Genomic DNA, 17,015 nt, shown 5'->3' on the forward strand with positions numbered 1-17,015 from the left:
ATCCCAGCTACTCAGGAGGCTGAGGCAGGAGACTTGCTTGACCCCAGGTGGCGGAAGTTGACGTGTGCTGAGATGGCACCACTGCACTTCACCCTGGGCAACAAGAGCGAAACTCTGTCTCAAAAAAATGAAAAAAATAATTAATTAATTCTGCATGTGAAAGCATTTTCAAACTTAGAAATAATGGTTGAAAGAAAAAGTAATTTTAAAATAACATATGTTGGTTAGGTGATGTTTAAGAGCAGAAAACATGTCATTTTTTGTAGTTTTAGAGATAAAATTCATTATTGCATACTATTTTTGACCAGTGTAATTGCTAGCAAAATTTAATTTTAGTAGGAGCATATTACATGGATTATAATAATTTACAGCAAATATTTTTTTAAAAAGATAAGCTGTACATGTTAATTAACAATAATTTATTATGGTACATATTTTTATTACTCAAAAATAAAGTGTTTAAATGAAAATAGGACATTTTATGCATGGGATAATATATTTTTTAGTCAATCGGCAGTGGTAGACTCATATAAATGGATGAGTTCTTTAGGAAGTTAAGAAATTGGAACCCAGATGAAAATGATGGTCTGAGGATTACACCTAGACTGTATATGATAAACCTAATATTTGTCATGATAACCAGTTATTAGTAAGAAAGTTGACATCATAGAAGCAAATTATGTCTCATAGAAGCAAATTATGTCTTTAGGAACTTACCAGGAATATTTTGAAAAGAATCAGAAAAGCTTATTATAGTTTGTTTGTTTTTTTATTGCTTTTTTGGAGGAGGTGGATTTTATAAAATTACTTACAAATTAAAAAAACAGGAAAAAAAGATAGTTGGAGTTCTGCTGCATACTTACTCAAGTACTAAAATTATGCAGAGAAATCGTTCTTGTATTAAAACTTAGGTAATTAAAAATAATTATAAATGCCTTTTAACATGAACCTCTTTAATAATCTGTTTTAGATGGCCTAACTTATAGCATAGTGGGTTTGTTTGTTTTTTTAACTTCTTTTATTTTGAAATTATTATAAATTCACAGGAAGTTACAAAGATGGTACAGAGTGGTCCTGGGTACCATTCACCCAGTTTCCCCCAATGGTTCCATCTTACATAATTATGCTATAATGTCAAAACCAGGAAATTGGTACAATGTGTGTATACAGTTCTGTGTCATTTTATCACTTGTGTAGATTTGTATAACCACCACTGCAACCAAGATACAAAATTATCACCACAAAGCTCTTCTTCTTTATAGCAGAGTATTCTTATTCACTTATGCCTGTTACAATTATTTTCCTATATTGTTCATTTTAATTTTCATGTTTTGTACATTTATTATCTTGTTTCCTCTTCTTGGCTTTTATTTCTCCCTCTTCCCCCAACCCATTCTTTATTATAAGTTGCGACCACGGCGTCTGAGATTTGAGTTTCAGAATAATGCAGATGTTTTATTTGAGGGGAAAGCATCATTCATATGTATCCAAGCAAAAGGCAGAGCAGTTTTACCTTTAAATGCTAAAAGTACTGGTTGGCTCTGTAGGACCCTCAGAATCAAAAGGAAACTCCTCCACACTTTGTCTCTGTCTTCTCCAGGACCCATATTTCTTGGCCACTTTCATAACGTAGTTTTTGAAAGATGCTCCCATAAAAACATAAAGGATTGGGTTAAGGCAGCTGTGAAAGAGTGCGATGCTTTCTGTGATTTGGATGGCGATGTCCATGCGTTTGCTCATGTTGCAGTTGGTGATCAGGGAGTAGATGATGTCTATGGCTCGGCAGAACTTGACAATGTTATAAGGCAGCTGAGTGACAATGAAGACTATAACGACTGTGAGCAGAACTTTTAGGGGTCGAGATATTTTAATGTTTGGCATCTTCATGAGTGTCCTTGCCGTGATAAAGTAGCACACCCCCATAATAAGAAAGGGTACTACAAATCCGATGCAGATCTCTAGCATTTGAATCGATGCTTTCATTGATGTTCCTAGGTAGCGGGGAAAAATGGGAATGCACCTAGCATTGTCATTTACTGTATAAAAAACCAGCTGGGGTATGCTCAGCAAGATGGCAACCATCCAGACACAGAAACAGATGATCCAGCATGGTTTTCCCACTCCTGATTGGCTGGGAACTTTAGTTACTGCCACATATCTGTCTATGCTGATACAAGCCAGAAACTGCATTCCAGAGACAAAGTTTAGTGTGTACAAGGCTGAAGTTATTTTGCACATTATTTTCCCTAAAACCCACCCATGAACTGCATTAACAGCCCAAAAAGGCAGAGTGAATAGAAGGAGTAAATCTGCTACAGCCAAATTCAGGATGTACACATCTGTTTTGGTTCTCTGTTTCTTGTAATAGGCATAAATTGCCACTACCATGGAATTGCCTGCAAGTCCAATGACAAAAGCTATTGTGAGGAATACAGGGAGGAAAACTTTTGCAAATTCTCTGACATCTTCTTTGATACAGATCAATTCATATTGACTGTAGTCATAAGTGCCATTCATTTCATTTTCCTCATAATAATAATCTGTTGACTGGTTCTGTTCCAAAGCCATGGCTCCAATCTAGATGGCAAAAAGAATACAGGATAGATATTTGTCTAAATATGCTTAAAAGGAAACAGTTTTTATCAAGCTGTTTTGTTCTTTCCCTAGAGTATAGCCTGTTGCTGTAACATATGTGAGCCTGAATCTAGCACTCTTTGAAACGCTTTAATGGGAGCCACATTGGAATATGACCCCAAGATTAGTTACTCAAGCTTTGCTTGTACAGTTCTGTGTGAAAGAGCTGGGATTCAAACAGGACAATAAACATAATGCCCTGGAGAATTTTCTTAATCATTAAATCCTAAATAAAAGTGAAGACTTTTATGTAAAAATGATTTTTAAAATATGAAAATTTAATTAGATTTTAACTAAAAAGAATAGTGTTATAATTTTTACATACATAATTTTGTGAATCGTAAATCTATAACAAATTTAATAAAAATGAAAATAGTAAATTACTTGGTTTATTTAAATTTTTTATTTTGATGTTATTTATAAATTTAATTTAAATAAGTTAAATAAATTCTCTCAGCATTTGCACTAAATTTCACTAGTTGCCTTTTATAAAACAAGATCTCTTTTAGCCAACTTCCCTCCAAAACTGGTCACTACTTGCTTATTGTATACTGTTTTTTAGTAGCACCACTATCCTCTAATCATCTAAGCTGTAAGCCTGCTTCATTCTTGTCTTCTCGCTTACCTTCATCCCTGATTCCCAATCAGTTCCCAAGTTCTGATTCTGCCTTCCAAATAGGTCTTGAATCTGTCTTCTCCTCTTAATCTGCACTCCTCCACACATTTGCACAGTTCAGCTATTATGTTTCTCACCTAGCCTACTGCAATATCTTTCTTTTTTAATATTTAATATTTAATTTTTTTTTTGAGATGGAGTCTCATTCTGTTGACCAGGCTGGAATGCAGTGGCACAATCTCAGCTCACTGCAACCTCTGCCTCCCGGGTTCATGCGATTCTCCTGCCTCATCCTCCCAAGTAGCTGGGATTACAGGCACACACACCATGCCTGGCTAATTTTTTCTATTTTTAGTAGAGATGGGGTTTCACTATGTTGGCCAGACTGGTCTTGCACTCCTGACCTTGTGATCCGCCTGCCTCGGCCTCCCAAAGTGCTGAGATTACAGGCGTGAGCCACCGAGCCCAGCCTATTTTTAAATTTTAATCCATTTATTTATTTATTTATTTATTTATTTATTTATTGACCAGGTTATGAGACTGTTTAACTTTTGTATTTTTGATAGAGACGGGGTTTTACCAGGTTGCCAAGGCTGGTCTCAAACTCCTGGGCTCAAGCAATCTACCTGCCTTGGCCTTGCAAAGAGTTGGGGTAACAGGCATGAGCCACCGCACCTAGCCAAGCAGTATCTTTCTAACTGATATCCTGTTGTTACTCCTCCTCAATACCTCCTTGTCAAAAACGTTTTTCTTATTTCCACCAGAGTATTTGATCTCTAAATTGCCAATCTGCCTCTCCTCTGTTTTGTTCCTCATCTGGAAGACACATCTCTTCAGCTGAAAGCCACAATCCAAGCTCCTTAGCATAACACCCAAGGCTCCCTTCATAATGCGGTGCCATCCATGGCTCCTGCCACCTCTCCCTACTCTGTCCACACTAGAGACAGTGACAGGACTAGTTTCTCAGAAGTGGGCTGGCACCCACCATGCAGCAGCATCTGTCTACATCATTGCTCATTCTGTTCCTTTATCTACCATATGATTTCCTGCCCTTTCCTGGAAGGGCCAATTCCTACTCAATAAACGCAGATGCCACCTCCCCAGAAGACTTTCCTGATGTATTAGCAATCTCTACATACCCCTCAGAGAACGGATCCATTCTGTGGAAAGGATGTGTTTCCCATACTACCTTGTTCCTCTAGGTTTTAAGTTCCTCAAAGCATGACCTATTTGATTTGTGTTTGTAAATAAAATCTTGTTAATGTGCCTGGCACAAAGTAGCTTCTCAGTAAATATTTGTCAAATTAAAGGTTTTGCCAACAGGTATAAAGCTGTTACTCTAGAATGGATAGATAGTATGCCAGCAATCTTCCATGTCAACATTGTTACTGCACTATGTTGGCTATTAGCACCCCATAGTATTAAGATAAGCTTGCACAGAATTCATAAGTTTTGGAATGTATAAAATAATGACTTTCAGTGTTTTTATTATAGTGCTGAATTTTTTTTCCTTTTTCTTTAGCCTTTCTATTTTCCTTGGGTTCTTTTTGTCCTCTGAAGTATCTCAAATATTCTTATAGAATCAATAATGAAAATATTATTTTGAAAACAGTGTGCCAACTTATAGTACATTTTCAAAAGAAATGTTCTTATGTTTGCTAACTGTTTTTGAATGAATATAGCAAAGAAAAGGAGGCTCTGAAGAAAGATACCACATAGAAGAATTGCTTTCATTATGTAAAAACCGGGTGCCAACTTTTTTAAATGACTCTTTTTATCATTAAAGTTACTTAAAAAGTTCCAATCTGGAAGACTACTCTGGTCTTCATGTTCTTATGCATTAATTATTAACACAATATGAACCTTGTTCTTCCTTTCTCTTGCATCAGAAAATCTTGAACCTGATGATAAGGAATAGTATGGCCAAATATTATAATATATTAAAGAAGGGAATTTTTAAGTAAGAATTAATCTTACTAAAAATGTGAGTAAAAAAGAGTAGAAATGGAATTATTTGCAGAAATGATCCTTCTGGCAGATATATAGACATGCTTTTAAGTGTCTTTATAATTACTATGAGAACAAAAAAAAATCAATACTTGTAAAAGAAAGTTAATAAAAGTGGTATAATAAAACCTATTTTGTCCTTAACAAAGTTTTACCGACAAGTAATGGTATTTAAAATCATATTTTCTTCTTGCTATATTAAGATTTTCATTTAAGGTTAAAGTGTACAGCTATTTTCAAGTAACTCTTTTTTTTTTTTTTTTTTTTACAAGTAAGCATTTAAACTTTTATGCCTCAAGACTCCCTCTATATAAGTAAATATACAAGGTCTTTGGGCTTAAAAAAAATATTCAAGTCAGAATAAGAAAAGAAATAAAGTACCAACCTGTTGCAGTCGGCAGAGAGGAGCAGTCTGGAGTACAGAGTATAAAATCAAATGACCTAATTCCAGCTACTTTTGTTTTCACTTTACACCCCGCCTTTATCTTGTATCCAAGAAGGCTTTCCTGAAATTTAACCTTGTGAGCACTTGATCTTTTATTTCCTGTAAAACCATCTGTGAAGTTAAATTCAACTTCTTAAGTGGTTTAGGTTACAAATTTGAAAAAAATCCATCTTTTTTCAAAAACTATAGACCTTTCAAAGTTTCCACTTAGTCAAAGGGGACAAGAAATGCCTGCAGCTGAGCTACTGACTGCTGAACCAGAAGGAGAATCCACCTGAGGGCATCTAGGCAGCACTTGTAGGTAGCATCTAGAGAAACACTCTCTAAAGTTATTTTGCCTAAGGAAGAAAGCAAATATGATTTTAACCAAGAAAAATATATTTTTGAAGACTAAATTATCAAAGATTAAATTATAAGTAATCATTAGGTATTTGCAATAGAATTTAACATTTTTATGCCACATCATTTAATATTTATTTAAACTACTAGACTCTTCCTGGCTTCACTGTACTTTCTGTATCCTTGTCCCAGGGTATTTTCCCATGGCTTTAAACTCTCTTGCTTTCTTGTTACCTTTTTTCCCAAAGCTAGAATATGAACCTTCAAAATCCTTCAGTCTGGGAGGCTGTTTATTTTTTCCACATTTCCACACAAATAAGTTAGAGAAAGAAGATAAATTTATGCTGATTTGGCCCTCATGGTCTATTTGAACTTGGCTTTCCTCAAATTTGCATGGCAGTTATCTATTTTTTCATGGAAGGCCAGGCTCCGTCTCCACCTGCAAAAATTATTTCAGACCCATGCCATTTTTTCTTTTTTTCTCTTTTTTTAAAAAAAAAACTTTTAAGTTCAGGGGTACACATGCAGGTTTGTTACACAGGTAAACATGCATCATGGGGGTTTGTTGTGCAGATTATTTTATCACCCAGGTATTGAGCCTAGTACCCATTAGTTATTTTTCCTGATCCTCTTTCTCTACCACCCTCTACCCTTTGATAGGCCCCAGTGTGTTCCCCTCCATGTGTCCATGTGGTCTCATCTTAGCTCCCACTTATAAGTGAGAACATGCAGTATTTGGCTTTCTGTCCCTGTGTTAGTTTGCTAAGGATAATGGCCTCCAGCTCCATCCACGTGCCTGCAAAGAACATGATCTCATTCTTTTTTATGGCTACATAGTATTCCATGCTGTATAAGTACCACATTTTCTTTGTCCAGTCTATCATTGATGGGCATTTAGGTTGATTCCATGTCTTTGCTATTGTACATAGTGCTGCAATGAACACATGCATGCATGTGTCTTTATAATGGAATAATTTATATTTTTTTGGGTATATACCCAGTAATGGAATTGTTGGCTTGAATGATATTTCTGTCTTTAGGTCTTTGAGGAATTGCCACACTGTTTTCTACAATGATTGAACTAATTTACACTCCCACCAATAGTTTGTAAGTGCCCCTTTTTCTTCACAACCTCACCAGCATCTATAATTTTTTGAGTTTTTAATAATAGCCATTTTGACTGGTGTGAGATGGTATCTCACTGTGATTTTGATTTGCGTTTCTCTAATGATCAGTGATGTTTAGCTTTTTTTCATATGATTGTTGGTGGTATGTATGTCTTCTTTTGAGAAGTGTCTGTTCACATCCTTTGCCCACTTTTTAATAGGGTTGTTTTTAATTGTAAATTTAAATTTCTTATAGATGCTGGATATTAGACCTTTGTCAGATGCATAGTTTGCAAAGATTTTCTCCCATTCTGTAGGTTGTCTGTTTACTCTGTTGATAGTTTCTTTTGCTGTGCAGAAGCTCTTCAGTTTAATTAGGTCCCATTTGTCAATTTTTGCTTCTATTGCAATTGCTTCATCATGAATTCTTATAGTAGCCTACAAGATCCCACAAGGTCTGCCTCCATCCCTCATTGTCTCTCTGACCTCATTTCACACTACTTACCCCTTTGCCTACTTGTTCTGCCACACCCAGCTTCTTGCTGTTTGAGAGCATACCAGTCACAATCCTATCAGGGCCTTTGTGCTGGCTCTTCTGTCTGCCTGGAATGTGCTCTGTCTTAGTAATTGCAAACCTCACTTCCTCTTCTCTTTCAAGTCTTTGCCCAATCACCACCAGCTCACTGAGGCAATTCTTGATGACTCTACTTAAAATAACCCTCACCCATCTGGACTCCCAGTCCACCAGAGCCATAGCACTTATCACGTTCTAATGCACCATATCATTTATGCTGTGATTGCTGTAAATTGTCTTTCACCCTGTATTAGAACATAAGCTTCATCAGAACAGGGACTTTTGTTTGCTTTGTTCATTGATATATCCCAAGTACCAAGAATAATGCCTGGCTCATAATGACTACTCAAAAATATTTTGAATTAATAAAAAAATTCTACTGTCCACTTTGATTATTATCTAACAACTGGTCTGCAACTGCAGCCTCCATAATTATCAGGTAATAATCTCTTTGATCTTTCTATATGATACACAATACTGACTTGTAGGCATTTGCAAGTACTACTACTCCTGTCTAGAGCACTCTTCCCACCCTATATTAGTTCCCCAACTCCTATTTACAATTCAGATTTAGGTCTGACCTTAACATTAATCCGGGAAGCCTTCCATAACTCTTTCAGATTAGATCAGATATACCTACTCTTCTATAGTCTTTTCACTGTATTGCTGGTACTTATTTAAATTTTCTATCTTCCATAGCTATCTTATACCCTGCTGTATCCTCAGCATTTGGCTTGGTACCTTACTCATGGTACCAGCTTAATGAATAATAATTAAATTCATGAATCAATCAACTGATGTTTAAGTAACTTATCCTCCACAGACATAAAGTTTAGCAATGGAGCTGGAATTCTAAATTCAGATCTTTAGTCTATTTTATCATCTTAGCTCTTATATCTCTTCGTTATTTTATGATGCCATCTATTGTAGAATCTTGATACTCTTTTATAGATTCAAAAGTATCTATCCCTTTCCTTTATTTACCCCACCCCCAACAACCATAAGCTTTTTTGTAAATGGGATTCCTTTATTGCAAATCAGTTGTAATGCTATAATCTTTACATCTTTTGAATTTACACATTGTTTTTGCTAATTCAGACACATACAAAGCCCTTGAGGCATAGGAGATCTCAGGATTGAGCAGCTTCCTCTGGTAGCGTGTGTATGAATGCTGTGTATAAATCATAGTGTATGAATCATGGTGAAACTAGCTGTCTGGCTGGCCTTTTCCTGTTTTTTCCCTTTTCTCCTGATAGAACTAGGAGAGACAGTGGTAATAGGGAGATTTGACAAAATACGTGAAATAATCATGTAGCTTGGAGGGTAGGCAGAAGCATCACTCACCTTAGGCAACTTTTCAAAGTACTGACTTGATGCTTCTTTAGCTCTCTTCTACTTCTCATATTCCTAAGAACTGACTATGATTCCATTTTGCTGCTTACCATAAATTGGCTCCTACTCTTAACCTCCCTACCCTAACATAGCAATGTCTCTTGTTCTTGAAGAATCTCTCTCCCCACACCCACTTCTCATCCTTTCTCTTGTACCGTCATTTTGTTATGTTGCCCAGGCTGGTCTCCAACTCCTAGACTCAAACAGTCTGCCCATCCTGGCCAACAAAAGTGCTGGGATGAATCTGTAATTTTGATGAATATTGCCAAATTGTATTCCATAGGGATGGTATTACTTTGTTCTCTACCAATAATGTATAGAAGTGTCTGTTTTTCAAAAATATTGCCAATAGAATGTGTTGTTTTACTACCACTTTGCTTTCTAAATGACTTGTAACAAATTCAGCACCCATTACCTACCCTTGCCAGGCATGTGTGGAATACTGGATAATAAACTGCTTTTGAATGTTTTCATTATTGCTGTACTCCACGTTTATTTGATTAGTGGTAAAGTTAAGCAATTTTAAAAACCTCTTTTATTATTCTTGTTTCCTCTTTTTGCAATTGTGTTCTTTGCCCATCTGTATACTGATTTTTAGGTGTTCTTTATAATTTAGGGAGCTAAGTATTGCATACATTTTGTCATAGATGTTGAAATATTCCCCCCCCAATTTTTTTTGCTTTTTAATTTTATTTTCTAATGTACAACAGTTTTATATGGACAAACCAATTGATCTTTGCCATTTGATTTTGATTTCATTTATCATTTTTAAGTTTTAAAATCCTTTCTCACCCAGAGATTTGATAAATATTATATTGTTTTTCTTCTAGTTTTTTATGTCTTGATTTTTTTAATTTTCAACTCTGATCTATTTGGGATTTATTTTGATCTAACCATTTTCTATAGTAACAACAGTAATAGCAGCAGCTTGTAACATTATTACTTAATTCTTATTATTTAGATGTAAACCTAGAGATGGATTCAGTGAATTTTGAAGATTTCCCTGTTAAAAATAACACACACTCTAAGAGAACACATGGGATTTTTTTTTCTTTAACTGTGGGATTGTACAATGAACATCTTTTTTCATATAAGGGAAATTTTTTTTTTAAGACTATGAAAGTTTATTTTCTTTTTTTTTAATTATTATTATTATACTTTAAGTTTTAGGGTACATGTGCACAATGTGCAGGTTTGTTACATATGTATCTATGTGCCATGTTGGTGTGCTGCACCCATTAACTCGTCATTTAGCATTAGGTATATCTCCTAATGCTGTCCCTCACCCCTCCCCCCACCCCACAACAGTCCCCAGAGTGTGATGTTCCCCTTCCTGTGTCCATGTGTTCTCATTGTTCAATTCCCACCTATGAGTGAGAACATGCGGTGTTTGGTTTTTTCTCCTTGCGATAGTTTACTGAGAATGATGGTTTCCAGGGGGTGGAGCCAAGAGGGCCAAATAGAAACAGCTCCGGTCTACAGCTCACAGTGTGAGCAACGCAGAAGATGGGTGATTTCTGCATTTCCATCTGAGGTACCGGGTTCATCTCACTAGGGAGTGCCAAACAGTGGGTGCAGGACAGTCGGTGCAGCGCACCGTGCGCGAGCCGAAGCAGGGCGAGGCATTGCCTCACTCGGGAAGCGCAAGGGGTCAGGGAGTTCCCTTTCCTAGTCAAAGAAAGGGGTAACAGAGGGCACCTGGAAAATCGGGTCGCTCCCACCCTAATACTGCACTTTTCCAACGGGCTTGGAAAACGGCACACCAGGAGATTGTGTCCCGCACCTGGCTCGGAGGGTCCTACACCCACAGAGTCTTGCTGATTGCTAGCACAGCAGTCTGAAATCAAACTGCAAGGCGGCAGCCAGGCTGGGGGAGGGGCGCCTGCCATTGCCCAGGCTTGCTTAGGTAAACAAAGCAGCCAGGAAGCTCAAACTGGGTGGAGCCCACCACAGCTCAAGGAGGCCTGCCTGCCTCTGTAGGCTCCACCTCTGGGGGCAGGGCACAGACAAACAAAAAGACAGCAGGAACCTCTGCAGACTTAAATGTCCCTGTGTGACAGCTTTGAAGAGAGTAGTGGTTCTCCCAGCACACAGCTGGAGATCTGAGAATGGGCAGACTGCCTCCTAAAGTGGGTCCCTGACCACCGAGCAGCCTAACTTGGAGGCACCCCCTAGTAGGGACAGACTGACACCTCACTCGGCCAGGTACTCCTCTGAGACAAAACTTCCAGAGGAACGATCAGACAGCTGAATTTGCGGACTCACGAAAATCCGCTGTTCTGCAGCCACTGCTGCTGACACCCAGCCAAACAGGGTCTGGAGTGGACCTCTAGCAAACTCCAACAGACCTGCAGCTGAGGGTCCTGTCTGGCAGAAGGAAAACTAACAAACAGAAAGGACACCCACACCAAAAACCCATCTGTACATCACCATCATCAAAGACCAAAAGTAGAAAAACCTACAAAGATGGGGAGAAAACAGAGCAGAAAAACTGGAAACTCTAAAAAGCAGAGCCCTCTCCTCCAAAGTCACGCAGTTCCTCACCAGCAACGGAACAAAGCTGGATGGAGAATGACTTTGACGAGTTGAGAGAAGAAGTCTTCAGACGATCAAACTACTCCGAGCTATGGGAGGAAATTCAAACCAATAGCAAAGAAGTTAAAAACTTTGAAAAAAAAATAGATGAATGTATAACTAAGATAACCAATGCAGAGAAGGGCTTAAAGGAGCTGATGGAGCTGAAAGCCAAGTTTCAAGAACTACGTGAAGATTGCAGAAGCCTCAGTAGCCAATGCGATCAACTGGAGGAAAGGGTATCAGTGATGGAAGATGAAATGAATGAAATGAAGTGAGAAGGGAAGTTTAGAGAAAAAAGAATAAAAAGAAACGAACAAAGCATCCAAGAAATATCGGACTATATGAAAAGACCAAACCTACGTCTGATTGGTGTACCTGAAAGTGATGGGGAGAATGGAACCAAGTTGGAAAATACTCTGCAAGATATTATCCAGGAGAACTTCCCCAATCTAGCAAGGCAGGCCAACACTCAGATTCAGGAAATACAGAGAACGCCACAAAGATACTCCTCGAGAAGAGCAACTCCAAGACACATAATTGTCAGATTCACCAAAGTTGAAATGAAGGAAAAAATGTTAAGGGCGGCCAGAGAGAAAGGTCGGGTTACCCTCAAAGGGAAGCCCATCAGACTAACAGCTGATCTCTTGGCAGAAATTCTACAAGACAGAAGAGAGTGGGGGCTGATATTCAACATTCTTAAAGAAAAGAATTTTCAACCTAGAATTTCATATCCAGCCAAACTAAGCTTCATAAGTGAAGGAGAAATAAAATACTTTACAGACAAGCAAATGCTGAGTGATTTTGTCACCACCAGGCCTACCCTAAAAGAGCTCCTGAAGGAAGCACTAAACATGGAAAGGAATAACTAGTACCAGCCACTGCAAAAACATGCCAAATTGTAAAGACCATGGATGCTAGGAAGAAACTGCATCAACTAACAAGATAAATAACCAACTAACATCATAATGACAGGATCAAATTCACACATAACAATATTAACTTTAAATGTAAATGGACTAAATGCTCCAATTAAAAGACACAGACTGGCAAATTGGATAAGGAGTCAAGACCCATCAGTGTGCTGTATTCAGGAAACCCATCTCACGTGCAGAGACACACATAGGCTCAAAATGAAGGGATGGAGGAAGGTCTGCCAAGCAAATGGAAAACAAAAAAAGGCAGGGTTGCAATCCTAGTCTCTGATAAAACAGACTTTAAACCAACAAAAATCAAAAGAGACAAAGAAGGCCATTACATAATGGTAAAGGGATCAATTCAACAAGAAGAGCTAACTATCCTAAATATATGCACCCAACACAGGAGCACCCAGATTCATAAAGCAAGTCCTGAGTGACCTACAAACGGACTTAAACTCCCACACAATAATAATGGGAGATTTTAACACCCCACTGTCAACATTAGACAGATCAACGAGACAGAAAGTTAACAAGGATATCCAGGAATTGAACTCAGCTCTGCACAAAGTGGACCTAATAGACATCTACAGAACTCTCCACCCCAAATCAACAGAATATACATTTTTTCAGCACCACACCACACCTATTCCAAAATTGACCACATACTTGGAAGTAAAGCACTCCTCAGCAAATGTAAAAGAACAGAAATTATAACAAACTGTCTCTCAGACCACAGTGCGATTAAACTAGAACTCAGGATTAAGAAACTCACTCAAAACCACTCAACTACATGGAAACTGAACAACCTGCTCCTGAAGGACTACTGGGTACATAATGAAATGAAGGCAGAAATAAAGATGTTGTTTGAAACCAATGAGAACAAAGACACAACATACCAGAATCTCTGGGACACATTCAAAGCAGTGTGTAGAGGGAAACTTATAGCACTAAATGCCCACAAGAGAAAGCAGGAAAGATCCAAAATTGACACCCTAACATCACAATTAAAAGAACTAGAAAAGCAAGAGCAAACACATTCAAAAGCTAGCAGAAGGCTAGAAATAACTAAAATCAGGGCAGAACTGAAGGAAATAGAGACACAAAAAACCCTTCAAAAAATTAATGAATCCAGGAGCTGGTTTTTTGAAAAGATCAACAAAATTGATAGACCGCTAGCAAGACTAATAAAGAAGAAAAGAGAGAAGAATCAAATAGATGCAATAAAAAATGATAAAGGGGATATCACCACCGATCCCACAGAAATACAATCTACCATCAGAGAATACTACAAACACCTATACGCAAATAAACTAGAAAATCTAGAAGAAATGGATAAATTCCTCGACAAATACACCCTCCCAAGACTAAACCAGGAAGAAGTTGAATCTCTGAATAGACCAATAACAGGCTCTGAAATTGTGGCAATAATCAATAGCTTACCAACCAAAAAGAGTCCAGGACCTGATGGATTCACAGACGAATTCTACCAGAGGTACAAGGAAGAACTGGTACCATTCCTTCTGAAACTATTCCAATCGATATAAAAAGAGGGAATCCTCCCTAACACATATAAGGGAAATTTTATTGTAAAATAGTACTTACTCTAATTTGAATTGTTAGTATTAAAGCTAAAACCAAATAAAGTTCAAGTGTTCTATCTCAGAAATTCAATGTTGGTAGAAGAAATGGCCTTGAGAATTTGTGGATGGCTATCTGTGCTTCATGATATGTAATTGTTTTCATCACTTTCTTAATTGTTACAAACCACACTATATGCAAAGGTCATGTTTTTTTATCCACCTATCATCTCTCCTTTTGTTAGAAAATGATTTTGTGGGTAAAAGCCTAAGAAATTAAAAATCATCAACTAACATCAGGGAGATGTAATTTTCAGCCTGACTTAATCCTGGCACTTGAACAGCCTTGAAATACCACAGTGTCTGGATTAAAAACAAAATTACTTTATCTAGGCCATCTGTTTTCATTCATGAAGGCCTGTGACACAGCATATATGTTTAAATGTTCTCTAGTCTATTCAGATTTCCTCTAGTATATTTTATTTATGACACTGGGTATCCTGTTTGTTAACTAAAATGACACAAACAAGCAAAACTGTCTATAAAAGAAGGTTGTTTCAACTGCTGCACTTGCCAAATTCTGCTTGTAGCTAAGGGGAGATGATATCTTTGGGAAGGGTTTTTCTCATTTTTCTGAAACATCATTGTTAAATACAAATATTTCAAATTCTACAAACTATGTATTCACCCTTACTTCCTCTACTTAATAATCACAACAGACATCCAACTTAAAAATTGTATTTTTTAGAATATTAATTTTTCTCCATATAAGATTGAGGAAGACAGGATCAAAGAATTATTTGCCTTGCTTCTTGAGTTTCTTCAAAATTTACCTGGTATCTGAAATCTATTGGTCATCTATATAAGGCTGTGGCAACATTTTTGTTTGTTTCCTTTGTTTTGAGACAATGTCTCACTCTATTGCCCAGTCTAGAATGCAGGGGCATGATCACGGCTCACTGCAACCTTGACTTCCTGGGGCTCAAGCAGTCCTCCCATCTCAACATCCCGAGTAGCTGGGACTACAGGTGTGCTGCACCATGCTTGGCTAATTTTTAAATTTTTTTTGTATAAACAAGGTATCACTAGGTTGCCCAGGCTGGTTTCAAACTCTTGGGCTCAAGCGATCGTGCCACTTCAGCCTCCCAAAATTCTGGGATTACAGATATGAGTCATCATGCCCAGCCAACATTTTTAAATGATAGAATGAATGAGGTAAGAAGTAATATTGGGAAATATTAGATAAAAAATTATGTATTCTGAATATTCAAAAAAGAGGGCTTTAGACCAGGGTTCAAAGGAATTAGAAGATTTTACTTCAGCTCACTGATGCTGGATAGCTAGCATCAGTGAAACCTTGAAAGATTTACCCAAATGTTCTTGATTGCCAGAATGGAAAGTACAGAAAGAAAAATATCTCTAAAAATGGGCACATAGACCAATGGAACAGAATAGAGAGCCCAGAAATAAGGCTGCTCACCTATGACCATCTGATCTTTGACAAGGCTGACAAAAACAAGCAGTGGGGAAAAGACTCCCTATTCTATAGGCAGTGCTGGGATAACTGGCTAGCCATATGCAGAAAATTGAAGCTGGACCCCTACCTTACACCATATACAAAAGTTAATTCAAAATGAATTAGAGACTTAAATGTAAAACCCCAAACTATAAAAACCCTGGAAGACGACCTAGGCAATACTGTCCTAGACATAGGGATGGGCGAAGGGTACATGAGAAAGACACCAAAGGCAATCACAGCAAAAGCGAAAATTGACAAGTGAGATCTAATTAAACTTAAGAGCTTCTGAACAGCAAAAGAAACTATCAGTAGAGTGAGCAGACAACCTACAGAATGGAAGAAAATATTTTCAAACTATGTATCTGACAAAGGTCCAATATCCAGCATCTATAAGGAACTTGAACAAATTTACAAGAGAAAAACAATCTCATTAAAAAGTGGGTGAATGACATGAACAGAAACTTTTCAAAGGAAGATACATATGCAGCCAACAAAATATGAAAGAAAGCTCAATATCACTGATCATTAGAGAAATGCAAATCAAAATCACAATGAGATACCATCTCACACCAGTCAGGATGGCTATTATTAAAAAGTCAAAAAATAACAGATGCTGGTGAGGTTGTAGAAAACAAGGAACACTTAATACACCGTTGGTGGGAGTGTGAATTAGTTCAACCATTGTGGAAAGCAGTATGGAGATTCCCCAGAGAGCTAAATACAGAACTACTGGCCAGGCACAGTGGATCATGCCTGTAATCCCAGCACTTTGGGGGGCTGAGGCGGGAGGATCACTTGAGGCCAGGAGTTTGAGACCAGCCTGGCCAACATGACAAAACCCCAAAATACAAAAATTAGCCAAGCATGGTGGCCATGCCTATAATCCCAGCTACTCAGGAGGCCAAGGCACGAGAATCACTTTAACCTGGGAGCAGGGAGATTGCAGTGAGCTGAGATCGTGCCACTCTGCTCCAGCCTTGGCAACAGAGTGAGACTGTCTCAAAAAAATCCAAAAACAAAAACAAAAAACCCAGAACTATCATTGAACCCAGCAATCCCATTACTGGGTATATACCCAAAGGAACAGAAATTATTCTACCATGAAGACACATGCATGTGAATGTTCATTGCAGCACTATTCACAATGGAACCAACCTAAATGCCCATCAGTGACAGATTGGATAAAGAATATGTGGTACATATACACCATGGAATACTATGCAGTCATTAAAAAGAATGAGATCATGTCTTTTGCAGGAACATGGATGGAGCTGGAGGCTATTATCCTTAGCAAACTAACACAAGAACAAAT

The 17,015-nt window shown here is 37.7% G+C and overlaps 2 protein-coding genes across 2 annotated transcripts in view; one reads left to right on the forward strand and one right to left on the reverse strand.

Annotated features, from left to right (window-relative positions):
* ACAD11 (acyl-CoA dehydrogenase family member 11) overlaps positions 1-17,015 on the forward strand; it is a 99,340-nt gene that overhangs the window by 49,924 nt on the left and 32,401 nt on the right. The window lies entirely within an intron of this gene.
* On the reverse strand, positions 298-11,972 carry ACKR4 (atypical chemokine receptor 4). The gene is made up of 2 exons (XM_063610733.1): positions 5,643-11,972; positions 298-2,577 (listed from the first exon to the last, which is right to left on the reverse strand). Exon 2 carries the CDS (start codon positions 2,566-2,568, stop codon positions 1,516-1,518), a length of 1,053 nt encoding a protein of 350 aa, XP_063466803.1. The 5' UTR covers positions 2,569-2,577; positions 5,643-11,972; the 3' UTR covers positions 298-1,515.

This window comes from Symphalangus syndactylus, chromosome 10 (genome assembly GCF_028878055.3).
Source record: "Symphalangus syndactylus isolate Jambi chromosome 10, NHGRI_mSymSyn1-v2.1_pri, whole genome shotgun sequence".
Classification (NCBI taxonomy): Eukaryota; Metazoa; Chordata; class Mammalia; order Primates; family Hylobatidae; genus Symphalangus; species Symphalangus syndactylus.

Bases quoted from the DNA above. Each gene is read 5' to 3' on its own strand.
- ACKR4 (XM_063610733.1), bottom strand. From the start codon at position 2,568: ATGGCTTTGGAACAGAACCAGTCAACAGATTATTATTATGAGGAAAAT.